Here is a 20235-nt window from a genome sequence, read left to right on the forward strand (position 1 = left end):
TGCTCAGGCCTGTAATCCCACCACTTTGGAAGGCTGAGGCAGGAGCATTGCTTCAGGCCAGTAGTCTAGCCTGGAAAACATAGTGAGACCTCAACTCTACGAATAAAATTTTTTTAAATTAGCAAGGCGCTGCTGTAGTCCCAGCTACTCCAGAGGCTGAGGCAGGAAGATCACTTAAGCCTAGGAGTTCGAGATTGTAGTGAGCCATGATCATGTCACTCAATTCCAGCCTGGGTGAGAGAGAGAGAGACCCTGTTTCTAAACAAAAACAGAAAACCCCAAACAAACAAACAAAAACACTCCAGGCCCGGCGCAGGGCTCACCCCTGTAATCCCAGCACTTAGGGAGGCCGAGGCGGGTGGATCATGAGGTCAAGAGATCAAGACCATCCTGGTCAACATGGTGAAACCCCATCTCCACTAAAAATACAAAAAATTAGCTGGGCATGGTGGCGCGTGCCTGTAGTCCTAGCTACTCGGGAGGCTGAGGCAAGAGAATTGCTTGAACCCAGGAGGCAGAGGTTGTGATGAGCCGAGATCGCGCCATTGCACTCCAGCCTGGGTAATGAGCGAAACTCCGTCTCAAAAAAAAAAAAACTCCATAGGGTAAACCCTGAATTATTTAGAATCCTGGGGATTACATCCTAGATGTTTCTTCTTTGGGCACCAGTATTTTCAAATTTAAAATATTACAGATTGGGTTGGCAAACGTTTTCTCCGAGGGGCCAGACAGTACATACTTTTAGCTTTGAAAGCCATGTGGCTTTAGTCACAGCTGCTTGGCTCTGCCAACAGAGCATGAGGGCAGCCAGAGATGACACAGGTACAACTAAAGTGGCCCCTCAGCCATACTGTGGTGCCTTCTTCTCTAAAGGGGTCACCCATATCTTTCCTTACTCTTAGAGAAAATACAGCAAAACACAATTTGAGATGATTTTAAGCCAAAGTCATACAGTTTGCTGTGCTATGTTCACTAAAATACATTTCCCACTCAGTGGCTCAAGACTCTAATTCTCAATTTTCAGGGAGCATCAAAACCACAGGAAGAATTCAGGTGTTCACGTAAAAACCTGTGATACACATAAAGGATCAGAAACTGCCCCAGACTGTTTTACTTTTGGAGGTCCCAGGCATTTCCCTCCTCTTTATAAGTGTTCAGGCTATCAGCTATCACCTTTTGCTGGTACTGACGTGCCTGATTTTAGAAGATCCTCTTTTAGTTCCATTTGTGAAGAGGATGGCACAGAAACTAGACAATCATCTTTCTTAGAATGGAATATAAACATGTGAGTGGTTTTACAAGTGGAACATAACATGTTGGTGGTGGGCAGGCTTTTGAGGTACCTTAGTCTTTCCTATTTCTTGGTTTTCAGCAGCTATCTCAGTCAGTGCTTGTCAGGCATTAGGAGGCACACAAATCACCTGGAGAGAAATGATGACGATTCTAATCTTATAACCAATGCTGTGAAGCTGCAGTCCACAGGGACCAAGAAAGTAACAAGGATCGAACACAACTATTACTATTACTATTATTATTTTTAGACTAGAGTTTTGCTCATTGCCCAGGCTGGAGCGGAATGGCACAATCTCAGCCTCCCAGGTTGGAGCAATTCTCGTGCCTCAGCCACCTGGAGTAGCTGGAACAACAGGTACGTGCCACCATGCCCAGCTAATTTTGTATTTTTAGTAGAGACAGGGTTTCACCATGTTTGCCAGGCTGGTCTCGAACTCCTGTGGTCCGCCTGCCTTGGCCTCCCAAGGTGCTGGGATTACAGGCACAAGCCACCGTGCCAGGCCACAACTGTTCTAATAACCCACATAAATCGTGCTTACCTCTTTTTCTTTTCTGAGGAAACTGTCCTTTAACTAACTTAAGTGTTGTTGGAGAGTTCGAGCTGTTGTCTGCTCTGGGAGCAGTTCTTTTGGGAAAGGGGCGGCACAAGTTCATCTTTTTACTCTGCACCACGTGTGGCATGCTGGCCTTCCTTTTAGGCTGCACTCTCAGATTTGATGATGGACTCAATGGAACCACAACTCTCTTCTTTGTTTTCAACACTTCTTCAGAATTCTTTCTTGTTTCAGTTTCTTTTCTTACTTCTGCCTCTGAGTCAAGAAATTCAGGATCTGGAGTCATTACTAAAGAAAATCCAGCATCACAAATTCCATCTGAAACAGAAGGTGACTGAGGATGCTCTGCTAACAAGTCCAAAGCAGTAGACACTTCCAAAATGTAAGCACTAGGGTCTGAAAAATAAGAGTGCAACTCAGTTAAAGACTCTAAAGGGCACTTTTCAGCTGGAGGAATCAAGTCAAAACCACTGGGCAATTTTTCCAAGAATGAAGGGTCTTTCATTCTCTCCTGAGGAGCAACAGTCAATGAAGGGCTTCTGTCTGCCTTGTACAGTTCTTGGAAGTGATGCTTTACTAATGTGTTTGGATGGATTCTTTCTTCAGGAAGTGATTTCTTTGTTTCCAGCAGGGCACAATTAAGGGCAGGTAAAATAGATATCATCTTCGCTGAGATATCTTCTTCAACTTTCAAATCTTTCACCCCTAAAAAAAAAAAATAAACATAAACACACACACACACGTATTATACACCTGAAGTTAATTTTTTAAAAACAAAACATTCAGGAAAAAAATGCTATAGTTTTAAAAATTAAGTGATGGTTAAGTATGTTATAGTCTTACAAATGACAACCTAAATGGCAATTAATAGAAGACTTACAGGTACATTTAACAAATATTATCTCCATATATTTGAAATCACATTCTCTCTCTCTCTCTCTCTCTCTCTCTCTCTCTCTCCCCCCTCTCTCTCTCTGAACTGAACTGTAAAAGAATAACGGCCGGTAGCTCACACCTGTAATCCCAGCACTTTGGGAGGCCAAGGTGGGCAGATCACAAGGTCAAGAGATCGAGACCATCCTGGCCAACATGGTGAAATCCCATCTCTACTAAAAATACAAAAAATTAGCTGGGCGTGGTGGTGCGCACCTGTAGTCCCAGCTACTGGGGAGGCTGAAGCAAGAGAATCGCTTGAACCCAGGAGGTGGAGGCTGCAGTGAGCTGAGATCATGCCATTACACTCCAGCCTCACAATAAAGCGAGACTTGATCTCACAAAGGAAAAAAAAAAATCATCTTACATGCAATCACTAGATTAGAACAAGTAACAATCGCTAGGTTAGAACATGTGAATTATACTCTGCCTCCAGCTCCATCTCACCTAACAAGGAGCTCAGGGGCTCAGTGGTCCATCATAGCAATCGCCATGGCCTTTAGAGTTGGGAGATTTGCTTTCTTACTTTTTCTTATTTTGTTTTAAAATTTATCTTACTGTAGCTGTCCCTTACTGAACTCACCTCAAATTCTTTTCAGAAGTTAGTGCAAATCAACTGAACTGAAAAAAGTAGATGTCCTAAATAATGCCCAAATCTCACTGGAATGATAATTGCTAATTTTATAATCTTTTTCTATTAAATGAAATAAAAACTTCTAAAAATTAAGTAAATAAACTAGTCTGTTTCACCTCCTCTCCTTGGCCCATGCTTTGAAGTGCTGTTTTTTTTTTTTTTTTTTTCAGATGAATAAAAAAAACAGTAAAAGAGAAAAAAAGAGAGAAAGGCCTGGTCTCTATGAATTGGGTAATAAAATCCTAAAATATTTCAGAGTTATCAGTAATATAAAACCACAAGTAGCAAAGGCCTTTAGGGCCTAGTAAATGAAAATGAAAACTGTACCATTCTTTATAAAGAAAAGTAACTTCAGAATAAAAGACGAAGTTAGTTCTAGTTAAATACATTAGCACTGTTGCAGGTATTAGAAAAAGGAAAAGAAGAACACATAACAGTAAAAAGGAAAATGTGGCTAGGTATTAAAATAAAAAGTTTTGTATTTTTTGTAGACATGGGATTTGTCATGTTGCTCAGGCTGGTCATGAACAACTGGCTCAAGTGATCTGCCTGCCTCAGCCTGCTGGAGTGCTAGGATTACAGGTATGAGCCACCATTCCGGGCCCAAAGTTTTTATAAATTAAATTTCTATAAAGTTATTACTCTGGTCTTGTCTTTTTTTTTTTTTTTTTGAGTCAAAGTCTTGCTCTGTCACCCAGGCTGTGTGCAGTGGTGTGATCTCACCTAACTGCAACCTCTACCTCCCAGGTTCAAGCAATTCTGTGTCTCAGCCTCCCAAGCAGCTGGAATTACAGGCACGAGCCACCACGCCCAGCTAATTTTTGTATTTTTAGTAGAGATGGGGTTTCACCATGTTGGCAAAAACTCCGGGCCTCAAGTGATCCACCTGCCTTGGCCTCCCAAAGTGCTGGGATTACAGGTGTGAGCCACTGAGCCTGGCCACTCGATCTTTTTCTTCTTCACCTGATGCAAATATAGGCGGACACTTAGCAAGTTCATATTATATTTATGTGAGAATTTTAAACTTTTGCTGTGTTAAAATCTTTTAATGAAATACCTGAAACTTTATCGTTGACTTAAAAAAAAAGAAAGAAATCAGAAATCTTACAGGAGCCAGCTCTGGAGTTAGCTGTTAGATTGGAACAAGTTCAACTCTCAGTTTCTTCATCTTTGAAATGGTTGTAAGAATACTTATCTTATGGATTGCTAAATTAATTACTTCCACCACAAAACCTGATATGATAAATGCCTGAAAATTGCAAACAGCTACTGCCAATTATGTTATTAGCATGGGTAATGTTTTGCTTATTCCAAAGAAGTGATGCCTAGGAAAGCACAGCTTTCTGCTTTAAGTAACTGAATTTTTTTTTGTTTTGAGACAGAGTCTCACTCTGTCACCAGGGTAGAGTGCAATGGCATGATCTCGGCTCGCTGCAATCTCTGCCTCCTTGGTTCAAACAATTCCCCTGCCTCAGCCTCCCGAGTAGCTGGGACTACAGGTATGCAACACCACACCTGGCTAATTTTTTGTATTTTAATAGATGGGGCATTTCACCATGTTGCCCAGGATGGTCTCAATCTCCTGACCTTGTGATCTGCCCGCCTCAGCCTCTGGAAGTTTGAGCCCAGCCAGTAACTGAATTTTTTAAACCAAGTTTAAAAACATTTTTATATTGATTATAGCTTTATGAATACTATATAGAGTTTTATGTTTAAACATTCGCAGTGTAATTATAAAATAAAGTGACTTCTTTTTTTTGAGACAGGGTCTCACTCTGTTGGCCCAGGCTGGAGGGCAATGATACAATCTTGGCTTGCTGTAACCTCCGCATCCTGGGCTCAAGCAATTCTCCCACCTAAGCCTCCAAAGTAGATGGGACCACAGGTGCAAGCCACCCCACCGGGCTAATTTTTCTCTTTTTTTTTTTTTTTTTGTAGAAAGGGAGTCTTGCCCTCTTGCCTAGGCTGGTCTCAGAACACCTGAGCTCAAGAAATCCACCTGCCTCAGCCTCCCAGAGTTCTGGGATTACAAGTGTGAGCTGCTATGACTGACCAACTCTCATTATTTATTTGTTTAGAAAATACTTATTATTTTATAGGTGCCTGGCATTGCTAGGCACTAGGGATACAGTAGAATACAAGGGTAAGTATCAAATAATTACACAAATAAAAATTTAAACTAAATAGGTAATAAGTAAGTGCCGGGGTTTAAGTTGGGCAGAGTGGTGAAGGGAGTAAGAAAGTGATAGTGAAACCAAGCTTGATAGGAGGAATAAGCTAATTAGTGATTCTCAATCTTTTTAGTCATCTTCCTCCCCAGCTCTTTTAGATCCATGTTTTCCCCCATATTGCCCTCCAAAATTTTAATACCACATATACACTGTATATCTGTTTATGCACTGTATGAGTTAAAATTTTTTGCACCCAAGAGCCACGTTTTGGTCCTTTGGATGGATCAACACCACCTTAAGAATGTATGGGCTTGATATGAAAAGGACTAACAAATACTCCAGGACAAGGAGAACAGCACCTATGAAGACCCTGAGGCATATTTATTGGCGAGAAGATGGTGAAATTCAGTAACAAATTCAGTTTTAGACATACTGAATTTAAGGCACCTTTGAGATATCTCAGTGGCCACGTCAGTAGACAAGTGGAGATAAGGGACTGAGGCTCAGAAGTGAGCATAAACCTACAAGGGAGGTCAAGAAGGGTAAACCAGTCATGTTAAGAGAAGAGAGTCACTTAAGAGGAAAATATGGTTAACAGTGTCATGTGCTACTGAAAAGTCAGATGACGACTAAATATATCCAACAGACAGACTGAGCTGGAAATCACTGTATCCTCACCTGCTGACTGGGGTGAATGGAATAAATGTAACCCATGCAGACCCATCTGCTTGCCTCCAAAATCTATGCAGAATGAGAATCAGAAGAAAAGTTAGGTTGATCTTATAAAGCAAAAGTAAACACAATGAAAAATATTTTTTCCAAAAACAGTTGCCTGTACCTGGTTCTGACAGTAAAGCTGATGATGTAAGTAAAATGAAAAACCCTCGATCTTCTAAGCATTTGATGATTGCCTTAAATATAAAAGAAAAAATTCAAATGAAAGAATATGCTGCAATCCCTCTCTCCTCCCTCTACCATACTCATTAATGAATTCTGAACTCAAGAAAAGAAAAAATTCTGGAAATATTATGGGAATGAGGGGAATTCTGTCCCCAGTATCAGAAACTGCAAGTTCCTGAGCTGAAATAATGTTGGCCCTGTTGGGGCTATATAAAATAACCAGAACATGAAGGATTAGTGTTAGAATAGTGCTCAAGAACATGACAGATCAATCAGAAGAGCCTTATTTTTTTTTTTCCACTGAGACAGCTGACATTTCATGCCATTGCCTAAACAGCCAATATGTTACCATTATAAACTCAAGATGAATCAAACCTACATAAGTAGTATCTTAAGCTCATGTTCACATGAACAATACCCCCAAACCCTAAAACTAGAAAGACTGCAAGATACCATCCAATAAAAGACTTCTCTTGAGCTCAAGAAAAAAAGTCTTGAAATGTCAATGTTTTCAGTAACTGAGGCAGTTTTGTTCCCAGGCAGCAGCTGTCTAAAAGCTGTTGTTCTAAATCATAAATTTAATAATTTTTCTTTTCCACTGCTCACCATTTTGAAAATCTATATATACATAAAAGATAAAATCCAATAGTCATACGATTTTTCAATGAAAAAAAAAACCACCTAAACATACCATTTTACAGAACAAAACATTTTATTCAAAACTGATAGGTGATAAGGCTACACATAGGACAAATCAATATATTATTTAATCATAGTGAATATACAAAATAAGACTTCTTTTCTAATTATTACATTACAATTGAGTTACAAAACTAGTATCTCACAAGAAGAATCAGTATGTTGAGTTTCAACAAGATTCTATGAGAGCCCCTATGTGTTTTATGGTATGTGATGGTTTACATTATTTGTCTCCTCCATATTCTCCCAAGCTCCTTGACTTATGGGAACTATGATTTAAGAGTCTATTTCTTTTTTTGAGACAGAGTCTTACTCTGTCACCAGGCTGGAGTGCAGTAGTATGATCTCGACTCACTGCACTGCAATCTCCACCTCCCGGGTTTAAGTGATTCCTCTGCCTCAGCCTCCCGAGTAGCTGTGGGGTATATGTTCCAAGACCCCCAGTGGATGCCTGAAACTGTGGACAGTACTGAAGGTGTGCAACACCAGACCCGGCTAATTTTTTGTACTTTAGCAAAGACGGGGTTTCACCATGTTGGCTAGGATGGTCTCGATCTCCTGACCTCATGATCCGCCTGCCTTGGCCTCCCAAAGTGCTGGGATTACAGGTGTGAGCCAACACGCCTTTTTAAAGACAGGCTATCACTCTGTTACCCAGCCTGCAGCGCAGTGGAACAGTAATAGCTCACTCCATCCTTGCTCTCCCGGGCTCAAGCTATCCTCCCACTTCAGCCTTCTGAGTAGCCAGCACTGTAGGTGCTGGCCATTATCCCTGGCTAGTTAAAAAAAAAAACTTTTTTTTTTTCTTCTTTAAATTTTGGTAGAGACAAGGTCTGGCTATGTTTCTCAGGCTGGTCTCAAACTCTTGGCCTCAAGCAATCCTCCCACCTTGTCTCCCCAAAGTAATGGGATTATAGGTGTGATCCACCATGCCAGACTTTAGGGAGTATTTTGTATTCTCGCTTCTTGCCCCATCCTGCCCAGTGTGTGAATCATCCCTCCGTCCAGTGTATCCATGCTGTAGATGCTACCCACCCAGTAGGGCAGTAGTAGTACTTCATAATGCCTGCACCACCCACCTCGATCATCACAGGAGTACTCAAGTATAGTACAATAAAATATTTTGAGGTGGACAGACCACACTCATATCACTTTCATCATAGCATAGTGTTGTAATTATTCTATTTTATTATTGTTGTTAATCTCTTACTGTGCCTAATTTATAAATCAGGCTTTATCATAAGTGTGTATGTATAGAAAAAAAAAACAGTATACATAGGGTTCAGTACTATCCATAGTTTCAGGCATCCACTGGGGGTCTTGGAACATATACTCCACAGATACTGCATTACATTAATTATATACAAATAAATATTAAACGTGAAACTCCTTTCAGCAAATTTAAATCATTCTATCGAGGCACAACTAATACTTACATATCAATTTAAGAAAAATGCAATAATTATATTTTAAATTAGTGATTCTTACCAATTGCTTGTTTTTAATACATTCTGTTAGTTTATCTATATTTTCCCCTTGTCTGTTGGACAGTTCCACCTCATACAAATTGAAGCACAAATCTTGGAAATGGACTGTAAAGAAAACCAGAAAAACATCTCATTTTCAATATACTATTATGTACTTATCGTCAATTTGTTCATTTTATATGCTGTACAAATGAAAGAACAGAAAGACTACTCAAAAACCTTTATCATTTAATGTTCTTGGTTACAAAATTCCTTCATAAAAAGTTATCAAAATAATTATTTTAAAACAATGCTCTTATTTCTACTGACACTGCTATAGGATTAACAAGACAAATACATACTACATGAATAAACATCAGTGTTCCATGAATTGACCTAAAAGACCAAGAAATATCCTTCTCATGGTTTTTCTTTGAGTTTAAAAGTACATATATAAATAAAACCAACAAAATCTCTGTTCTCCTTGAGAGGAACAGTGTTTCCAAATGCTTTTAATATCTGTTTGCTTAACTGCATCAATATTTCTATGTTAAAGCTAGTCTTTGTCATCTTAGATGAAACTACCTTTCAGTTTCTAGTTGGCCTCCAAAGAACTCAAGAAAATAGTAACTCTACAACTTTCTCACGAAGACCCTTTTAAGAATCACTTATAATGAGACAGAAGTGTGTTTGTATAAATGTTTGGAAGAGAGCAGAAAATAACCAGAACAAAGCCCAGGATAAGTAGTGTGTTATTACATTTCAACAGACCTTTTTGCTCCAAGTAATTCTGTTTTCTAAAGGCAGCCTCAGGTAGTCTTTTTTTCAAGGAAGACACTTTCATTACATATTTAAAATCTAGTTCCTGTGGTCTAAAAAACAACACAACAATATCAAGCAGAATAATAAACAGTGGATCTAAACTTTCATTAAGTTTTGGTTTTCTAATATAAATGTAAACAAAAACATAACCACAAAAAGACCTTAAATTGATAAACTCCAGGTTAAATAACATATATACTTTTAAGTAGTACAGATTTTCAAATATATGACCCATAAACCATGGTCTGCAAATACGTTAACATTTTCTGAATACATGTTTTCAGTTAGGCAAAATATTCAGATATGTCAAAAGTTGATGTATACAGGAGTTAAGAATTTTTTTACAAATTATGCTATTTAAGAGTTATTGCATGACTACTTTTTCCCTTTTTTTTTGAGATAGAGTCTGGCTCTGTCACCCAGGCTGGAGTACAGTGGTGCAATCTCAGCTCACTGCAACCTCCGAGGTTCAAGCGATTACCCTGCCTCAGCCTCCCAAGTAGCTGGGATCATAGGCATGTGCCACCACGCCCAGCTAATTTTTGTATTTTTAGTAGAGACGGCTTTTCACCATATTGGCCAGGCTGGTCTCCAACTCCTGACTTCAGGCAATCTGCTCACCTCGGCCTCCAAAAGTGCTGGGATTATAGGCGTGAGACACTGGGCCCGGCCCTCTGTTTCCTTTTTAAAAACTCATTTTAAAATGCTTTCAAACTTATACAAAAGTTGCAAAAATAGTATGAAGAATTTTTTAATACCCTTCATCCAGATTTCCCAAATATTAACAGTATATCATGTTTGCTTTGTCATTCTCTCTATACATGTGCGGTATTTTTTACTGAACCTTTTGGGAGTAAGATGCAAACCTGATGCCTTTTCCATGACATACCTCTCTGTGTGATTCCTTTAAAAAGGAAATTTTCTTTCTTTTTTTTTCAAGATAAGGTTTCATTCTGTTGCCCAGGCTGGAGGGTAGTGGGGCGATCTCGGCTCATTGCAACCTCCACCTCCCAGGTTCAAGCAGTTCTCCTGCCTCAGCCTCACCAGTAGCTGGGATCACAGACACGTGCCACCACACCCAGCTAATTTTTTGTATTTTTAGTAGAGATGTGGTTTCACCATTTTGCCCAAGTTAGTATCAAACTCTTGGACTCAAGCAATCCTCCCACCTTGGCCTCCTAAAGTGCTAGGATTACCAGCACGAGCCACTGCACCCGGCCCTTAGGAAATTTTCTTATATAACCCCAAAGCAATATGCAAAATCAACACATTCACAATGTTATGATACTGTGACTTAACCTACATCAAATTAAAATGCCACCAACGCTGAAAGCGCTGACACACAATGGCACGCCACGGAACGCCATCTAGTCTGAATCCCAGCACTGGGGCTCTGTGCCAGCTTACTCCTCACTCCAGGGTCAGATGCCATGTGCTACAGGGACATGGGAGCTGCTGCTTGTGGGAATCTGGTGCCTGTCCCACTAGAGACAAGGGGTAGAGTTTCTCATTTGGATGAAAACACCTTCACCTGGTGGTGTACAACTGAAGCTACTATTTCTTTTTTGAAAAATGGCAAAAAAAAAAAAAAAAGTTTCTGGCGACCACAGAACTCAAGTATGTGTTTCTCCTCTTTTGGGTCCACTTTAAGTAGTTGAGATATTTTGGACCTGCAGATAACAGCAGTTACCCATCCTCACCAGGGAATGTTGCCATCAATTCCAGTTGAAAATAACAGAAAAGACTGAATTTTTTTATGCTTCACTTAGGTGTTCATTTGAGTAGACTAAAAATCCTGCCTTGCTTAGGTTCTAACACTGCCTCTCAGATTTCAGTTTTGGACATTGCACAACTAAGACCTTTTAAATGCATTTGCTAATTTGGAAGACACACAGTCTGCAGCAAGACATTCCTACACTGAAGAAATGAGAGAAAATTTTATGCTGCATCAAGTGGAGAGCAAGGCTCAACAGTGGTTGCGTTAGTTCCCTCAGAAGTGTTGAAAAAACTCTGAAAGGGAAGAAAATGTTTGCATCTTTGTTCTGGGTACCAGATGTCTGGGTTCTTTCTTCTGCATTAGATAAATGATCATGCTCAGTGTAACAAAAGGAATTAAAAATAAGTTTTTCCCACAATCCCCTTCTAGGGGAGAAACTCATTATGTCACTGAAATGTTGAGCTTACTTTTCTTTAATCTTGATATCAGCCTCTACATACCTTTTATTCTAAGCTACCGAGCTTCTTGATTGCATTTAGTTGACCACGAGTGACCCTAAGGCACTGGGGGACTGTCCACTGGAGTTGGAGTGAGCACGTGGTGCTGCCACAGGCATTGTTTTACATACTTTGTCTCCAGTATTCTGACACCAACTGTCAACTGTGGTACTTTCTTTGCCTAGGATATTAATTCATAATTGTTGCTTTTGTTGATGGTTGATACCCTTTCCACTGATTTAAACCTAACACGTTATTTCTATTCCACATACCCAGTAGGCGTAGATTCCAAAGCCACTGGACCACTTGAGTACGTAAGCATCACTGTTTAATGCAGTATGCATATTCAGATCTGTAAAGCTAACAGTGTGACTCGGAGTGCTTCCTGCAGATGATTCTGACTGTTGAGTATTTACATGGACCATGGTGATCTCCAAAAGAAAAATGCTTTTTACATTTATAGATTATTTCATTGAACTATATATGAAATGGGTATCAATAAATGTATTTACTCCAAAAAAAAAAAAATAAAGTAAAATAAAATGCTGCCAACTATCTAAGTTCCTTCACAGAAAAAGAAAACAATTTCCAATCCAAGATGCCACAATGCATTCAGTAATCACATCTCTTTAGTCTCATTTTATCTGGAACCGGTTTTTAGTCTTTCTTTACTTCAATGACTTGGATATTTTGAAAAATACAGACAATTTTGCAGAATGCTGCTTAATCAGGGTAAGTCTATCATTAACTTATTAACCACTTAGTTAAGATGGTATCTGCCAGTTTACTCCACTGGTAAGTCTGCATTTTTTCCTTTGTGATTAATAGGCAAGTAGTGGGGAAATGTTGCTAAGATATGCAAATATTATTCCTTTCAACTACTGTTTTTAGCATACACTGTTTGATTATTACGGTGTTGTCAAATGGTGATTTTCTAATAGTGAGGAAGAACTTTCCCTTCTCTCCTATTTACTTATTCATATAATTTTTATGTTGTGGGTTATTATACTCCTATCTCTTCTTTAAAAAGGCCAATGGAAAAAAAAATGTTAAATGAAAGTTGCCAGGAATTTCTCTATTTAAAAAGAAAGAAAGAAAGAAAAATGAATCCTTACAACACATCAGTTTGCACCTTTTATTTCAATTAAATTATGACTATTTCTTAATGGTTTTGGGTACAAAGTAAGAACAGGCTGAACAAAAAAGGTTTCTTAAGATGTTCTTCAGAGTTCCCAAGGAGAAAATATTCATTATGATAATTGCTTCCAATGTGAATACAGGTACCAGCTACTCTAGTTAATATTTTCCTAAGAGAATCATGTTAAAATTAGAAAATCAGATACTGCAAATGTTAATAAAAATAATACAATTAAGTGGCTATAATCCGCTATATTTGCTATCAGACAAATCTGACTTATTTCTTGGGGAAGGTCAAATTTCCAGTATCATATAGTTTAATATATCCCGAAAGGTCATTTTCCCATTAATAACTTAGAATTTAGGTCACCTATGTCATACCCTGTGTGCTATACATCTACCCAAATGTACCCTCATCTAAAATCAAGAACAGTTGCTTGTATTTTACACCAATGCCACCCACAAAGACCTTGAAATGGGTTGGGGGGGGAGCAGACCTAAAACTTGTACTACAAGCATTAGTAAAGGACGTAACATTGCATACTTACAGCTGTGTTGGAATCACTGCACCATAAGTGGACCGAAGAGCTATATCACATAGCATACGGTCTTGAATAATTAATTTCCCTTTCCATGGAGACATAAGAACTTAAGAAATGAAGGTGAGAAAGAAAATTGATTATTTATGATAAAACATTTACTCATGGAAAAAAAAACACCTAAAAGAATCAATGAATTATTTCTTACCATTTTCACTGCATTCAAGTCTAGTAGGAAAAAAAAAAGAACATTTTTATAAGAGCAAAAGAAACAAATTCAGTAAAACAAAGCATGCATAAAATTACTTACATGCTTTTATGAGCTGGTGGTGCCATAGTTTTAGGTTCCATATAGCGAAAAGCTACTATTATGTAAGGACAGATCTGTCTGGGTCGTTCAGTGACAGTGTTGCCTGAAAGTTCGTAAAAGTAGTACTGAAAGAAGAAAAATAAGTATTATCAGGGTAGCACTATGGAATTGCACATGTACCAAGTTTTTCTCAACCCCACCCAGCCCTGAAAGTTAACACATTAGACTTAGAAATATGTCTTGGGTGTTATTCGTTCACAGGTGACTATACCTGACTCAGTTCAAAGGCACGAAAATGACTGGTCTTGTTAGAAACCTTGTTAGTATTTTCAGCCACATGGCAATCATAGCCAGAAGATGGCTTAGTATAGTTAGTTGTATAATTCTCGGACACAAACTTGACTTTTCCCTAGAATGAAAATATTAAAACTAATCAGATGCCTTCAAATAGCAATAACCTTTACTCTAGGATTCATTTAGAAGTAGTCTAACAAGGATGTAGATATGTCCCCCCAACAGTAACTGTATTAAGAACTATACTTCTTAGAAAAACAATAATCTTAAGGCAAAAATCACTTTAATTATCCACGAACCTTTAAAAATGTATTTAAAAATTTTGGACATTTGGGCATCTAAGACAAATATTCATAATTTTTATCACATTATCAGAGAAATATATGAATCACTCTAAATTCAAGACAGCCATTTCCTTAAAAGAAAAACTGTATAAGGCCGAGTGATGTGGCTCATGCCTGTAATCCCAGCACTTTGGGAGGCCAAGGTGGGTGGATCACCTCAGGTCAGGAGTTCAAGACCAGCCAGACCAACATGGAGAAATCCCATCTCTATTTAAAAATAAAAAAAAAAAAAAAAGAAAAACTAGCCCACCATCTTTTATGTTATGAAAAGAAAAATAGTTTTGCTCTTCCTCAATAGTCATTGAATGGCTATTTGGTGACTGTAATATAAAAGATGACAAAATCTAAAATTTCAAAAGATGAGTTTCCAATCTGAAGTATGATGAGTTGTAAATTATAGACTGAGATACTTCTATTATGCCAGGGCCCAGTAAGTTAATAAGGAGCAGATATGTAGCAAAGTTCTTAGCAGGCAGCTGGCCCTGGTCACTTAATAGTCAGCAGTATTTTCCATTATGGATTTCTCTCCATCGAGAATTACATGTCTCTCAAAAAAGAAAAAAAAGGAAGCTAGTCTAGTTTACCATACGATAAAATAGCCAATGATTTTAAAAGCTGTTTTGAATAATACAATGTCATAAGAAAATGTTCACAAGATAATGTTATTAAGTTATAAAAGAATGAGCATATAAGTATATACAAACTCCTTTTAGGGGTTAAGAACTCAATATATAGGAAAAAGTTAAAATATACAATATGTACTCCAATAAATATGCACATAAGCATAAATATTATGATGAAACATTTATTCAAGAAAAAAAACTAAAATAATCAATGAATTATTTCTTACCATTTTTGCTGTGTTCAAAAGCGAAAATGTTTAAAGCAAAAGTGTTTTGTTGTTTAAGTCCTGCCTCTTCATTTACAGAACCACTAAAGGCCAAACCACCAGTAAGCCAAAAAATACAAACAGTACTTACAGGTAACCTATCACCTCTACCATCTCCTCATCAAACATTTTACGGTTCTCGGTGTGGTTCGATGTGAAATAAAATGAAGATAGAGAGGACAGAGGCTAAAACAGCAATCTCCAGCCAGTGGCAAGAAACCAAGGCTGGGGCATAATCTAATATAAGTAAAAACCGAAATGCTTATTATCTGCACTGGTAGCCATACTTTCCGCAGCACTCCTCACAGAGCACAAGAAGATTAAGGGAGGAAAACCAGTAATTGTACTTCAAAGCAATGTTCCTCTCCCTCCAGGTTACTGAGAACAAACTTTACAATATTAAGAGTTCACACTCTTCTTTTTTTTTTTTTCTAAATTAAAGGTTAGTGCTAGTCTGATAACCAAAGAATTTAAGATAGTAAGAAAGCTAAAACAAAAACAATAAAATGAGACCACAGAAATGTCATCGGAAGCCCAATCACATAAAAAAATCAGTTTCCCTTCTGTTTGGGTGAAAATTCTAATAGTATGATTCACAGTACCATTTAGGGCATATAAGGATTTGTGACATCATCAGTTCTAGGTGCCACATGAAGCTGTGAATCTGGATGTCAATGGAGAAAGAAAATAAAAATTATATTGACCATTTAAATTAGTCAATGAATGCTGTGTTTTAAATTTATCTTTTTTATTGTAATCACGTCATGTTATAAGCAGCTACTTGTTTTCCGTTATTTCACGTTTAAAAAGTAGCTCTGATGGGTGAGAGTAAGAATTTTCTCTGCAAACCCTTTCACTATTTTTGAAGTTAAAAAAAAAAGTTTACAATCTAGTAAATGAGTAAAAAAGTTTTCTTTTTAAGAAAAGGAAAAATAGTTTTGTTTTCCTCAATTTGGATAGTTAACTTTGGTGAGGACTATGTTCAGCTAACATCTATAGAGAATATTAAAGGAAGATAGCCTTAAACTTTAAAAAGAAATCACATAACAGCACATTTAGACTTTACCTTAATTAGATTAAAAATTAAAATATAACCAGATTTCCCATGATACCATGGTCTTGGATGAAGATAGTCGGAGTATCTGGAAACGTATACACCTGTAAAAGTATAAAATATAGATTAAGCAGTAGATTGCTCCTCAGAGAGGAGAAAGTAGAAGCAAAAAGACCAATCAGAAAGCCACTGTGATAGCTGAGACCAGAGAGGAAGATTCCAACAAGGCAGCAGCAGTGAAAAATGAGGAGGAAAGGACAGGCTTCAGGGATACTCCTCAAGTGAGGCACCTCTTTTGAAATGTAAGAGACAATGAGTGAGAAAACTGATAGAGTGGACAAGAGCAATGATTCTGTGGTAAGAAGCTTGGGTCCCAGGTAGGAGTAAGTCACTCAGGTGGGGAGGGTGGGCCTGGGTCACAGACACAAACACCACAGGGTGCTCATGAAGATTTAAAAGATCAGTAAGCTTTAAAAACTATTATTCATTGAAAGTATTAGTATTATTATACACAAAACTATCTAGTTCTAGTCAAGCCAAAAACTATCAAATACATATAAGTAGTAATGTTAATATTACTATCAACCCCAGCATATGTATTTTTGAAGAATGTGTATTTGTCAGGAACAATCCAGTTTCTACTTCCATTACTCTACTGAAGCCGGCTTCTCAAACATCAGCAATGAAATCATAAGATTAAAGGAATGTGGAAAAATGTCCTTTTTTTGAAATGTAAGCTGCCGTGGTTATTTGTAATTACTTTCCAATTCTCCAGAAAACAATTTAAACAAATGAAGTAAATAATGCAATGTGTATGTGTGAACATATATACATACACATACACACACTCTGTATGTGTATATAGTGTATACATATCCTCTGTATGTATACAGTATCTATACATAGAGAGCACATACCTACAGTGTATGTATATATAACATATATCTGTATGTGTATATATAATATACATTCTGTATGTATGTATATATACACACATATTCTGTCTCTAAAAATATGTATATTAGAGACAGAGTGTCTGTCACTCTCTCGCCTAGGCTGGAGTGCAGTGGCGTGATCTTGGCTTGCTGCAACCTCTGCCTCCCAGGTTCAAGCAATTCTCATGTCTTGGCCACCTGAGTAGCTGGGACTACAGGTGCACGCCACCATGCCTGGCTAATTTTTGCATTTTTAGTAGAGACAAGGTTTAACCATGTTGTCCAGGCTGGTCTCGAACTCCAGGCCTCAAGGGATCCACCCACCATGGCTTACGAAAGAGCTAGGATTAGGCGTGAGCCACTGCACCCAGTGAATAATGCATATTATCTGTTAAACTTAGGTGATAGGTACATTATACTATGCTCTTTACTTTTTACTGTCCCTTAGAAGATGAGTTGAATATAAATCTTAATTTTGTTTTATAGAGTTATCATATGACCCAGTGGTTTCACTCGTCATTATATATCAGACAAATGAAAACATTATGTCCACCCAAAAACTTGTACATGCATGTTCACAGGACCATTATTCATAGTAGCCCAAAAGTAGAAACAACCCTTATGTTCGTGAATTGATGAATGGATAAGAAAATGTGGTATGGCCACGTAACAGAATACAATCATGTACCACATAACATTCTGATCAACAACAGACTGCATAAAGGACAGTGGTCCCTTAAGTTTGTAATACCATATGTTTAGCGTACTTTTTCTGTTTGATACAGAAACACGTACCATTGTTTTATAACTGCCTTATTCAGTACAGTAACATGCTGTACGGGTTTGTAACCTGGGAGCAACAGGCTATACCACATAGCCTAGGTGTGTAGTAAGCTATGCCATTTAGGTGTGTCTAAGTACACTCTGTGATGGTCACTTGAGTAAAAAAGTGCCTAATAATGCATTTCTTGGAATGTATCCCCATTGTTAAGTGCTGCAGGACTGTATTATCCAATTATAAAAAGGAATGAAGTACTACTGGTTCACGCTACAATATGCCTTTAAAACATGCTAAAAGAAGTTACTTAAAAAAGACTGTATATGATATGATTCCGTTTATATGAAGAGTCCAGGATAGGCAAATCTATAAAAGCAGAAAGTAGACTGGTGGTTGCCTTGAGTGGAGATGGTAGAGAATGGGGAGTCATTGCTAATGGCCATGAGATTTCTTTTTGAGGTGATAAAAATGGTCTAAAATTGACTGTTACGATGGTTACCCAACTACGGGAATACGCTAAAAAATACTGTACACTTTAAATGGGTGAATTCTATGACTGAATTATATCTCAATAAAGCAGTTTAAAAATATGAAAGGTCAGCAAGAATCTACAGTCATGAAGCCCAGCAATCTTTCTCAGTTCTGATTTCTACATTCTACGTAGCACCTGACGTTGCTAAATACCCCTCTTCATGAGATCTTTCTGCTTTCTGTGAAGCTGTTTCCTGAGTCTCCATGACTGCTCTTGACACTTCCTCATTCTATCTTTGCTGTACCTCCCCATACCCTCCCTGGTACCATTAATGACCCAAAAGTTCTGTTTTCGCCATCATCTCTTTCCATGCCATCCCACTAACAATGTCTTAGCTTCAATTCACACCCCACTTCCACAACCTCAGCCCCAAATCTAGTTCCAATCCCTTTTCCAACTATTTTTATGACCTACAGGCTATCTTTCAGAAACACTTATAAAAATCTCACTATTTCTCAAATTCAACTCAAAGTTGTACATTCCATTTACTGAGAACTTACTAGGTGCAAACCTGGGCTAAACACTCGACAGCGTTATTTAATCCCCACAACAATCTATAAAGTAGTTGAATCTGTTTTACAGATGAAGAAACTGTATCTTAAAATCAATGAGTGCTAATTCAGTCTCTTGACAATTACATTTTTCTTTTTAACTCATTGGTTTCTCTACCAATCTGCTTCTCTTCTTCTGTACCACTTTTCTATTAATAACTATCGCTACAGTGTAAGTTTAAAAGCTTATATTGATTACTTCCTCTCTTATCCCTCACATTCCATAGGTGCCATGTTTGGTCAGTTCTATCTATTCTCTATTCTTACTGCCATTGTGTGATACTTCAGAAGAGATTCTTAAGACAATACCAATCTCTCTCTCTCTCTTTCTTTTTTTTTGAGTCGGAGTTTCGCTCTTCTTACCCAGGCTGGAGTGCAATGGCGCAATCTCGGCTCACCGCAACCTCCGCCTCCCGGGTTCAGGCAATTCTCCTGCCTCAGCCTCCCAAGTAGCTGGGATTACAGGCACGCGCCACCGTGCCCGGCTAATTTTTTGTATTTTTAGTAGAGACGGGGTTTCACCACGTTGACCAGGATGGTCTCGATCTCTTGACCTCGTGATCCACCCGCCTCGGCCTCCCAAAGTGCTGGGATTACAGGCTTGAGCCACCGTGCCTGGCCAATACCAATCTCTTGACACTGAAAAATACTGTTACGTTTTAGACTCAAATCTCAGTTATATGTTTAAAGTTCGAACTCTAAACATTATGAACTGTTTGACATTAATGAAACTGGCTTTGATATACGTATCTTATAAAACTAACTAAACCTCACTTTATCTTGTAAAATAAGTTTTTTTTTAAAGATTCTTTTTTCTTTACAGACTTACCTTTGGCTGGATCACCCAGAGTGGTAACAGCACTGCTGCCAACACGGAGTCCACGCTGACATACCAATTTTGCCTTTAAATAAGATATTACTTTGCTTCAGTCTTTGAAGAGGCAATGAAATAATGCTATAATCTGTAAGGTTTTTAAAAATTTTTATTTTTTATAATACAAAAGACAGGGTCTCACTATGTTGCCCAGGCTGATCTCAAACTCCTGGGCTCAAGTGATCCTCCCACCTTAGCCTCCCAAAATGCTGGGATTGCAAGGCATAAGCCACAAATGCACCTGGCCTAATTTATAGGCTTTAAAATAAATAATCTGCTCACTATAGGTATTTATGGCACAATGAAATCTGC

The 20235-nt window shown here is 38.1% G+C and overlaps 1 protein-coding gene across 16 annotated transcripts in view; it reads right to left on the reverse strand.

Moving 5' to 3' along the window:
- Window positions 1–20235, reverse strand: part of TASOR2 (transcription activation suppressor family member 2) — an 85520-nt gene that overhangs the window by 31898 nt on the left and 33387 nt on the right. For 8 of the 16 annotated variants that reach the window (XR_013519470.1, XR_013519469.1, XM_078329342.1 and 5 more), the window contains 11 exons: window positions 19879–19951; window positions 16266–16357; window positions 13944–14081; window positions 13673–13797; window positions 13571–13590; window positions 13372–13471; window positions 9422–9522; window positions 8673–8776; window positions 6424–6496; window positions 6264–6326; window positions 1833–2552 (listed from right to left, as the gene is read on the reverse strand). Coding sequence is in view for 13 of the 16 variants with exons in the window: in XM_054258429.2 (XP_054114404.2) it covers window positions 1833–2552; window positions 6264–6326; window positions 6424–6496; window positions 8673–8776; window positions 9422–9522; window positions 13372–13471; window positions 13571–13590; window positions 13673–13797; window positions 13944–14081; window positions 16266–16357; window positions 19879–19951 (1609 nt within the window). In the remaining 3 variants the exon portion in view is untranslated. The remainder of the gene's footprint in view (window positions 1–1832; window positions 2553–6263; window positions 6327–6423; window positions 6497–8672; window positions 8777–9421; window positions 9523–13371; window positions 13472–13570; window positions 13591–13672; window positions 13798–13943; window positions 14082–16265; window positions 16358–19878; window positions 19952–20235) is intronic. The other 8 variants (XR_013519471.1, XM_078329340.1, XM_078329338.1 and 5 more) reach the window with 3 other exon arrangements.

This window comes from Callithrix jacchus, chromosome 7 (assembly GCF_049354715.1).
Source record: "Callithrix jacchus isolate 240 chromosome 7, calJac240_pri, whole genome shotgun sequence".
Classification (NCBI taxonomy): Eukaryota; Metazoa; Chordata; class Mammalia; order Primates; family Cebidae; genus Callithrix; species Callithrix jacchus.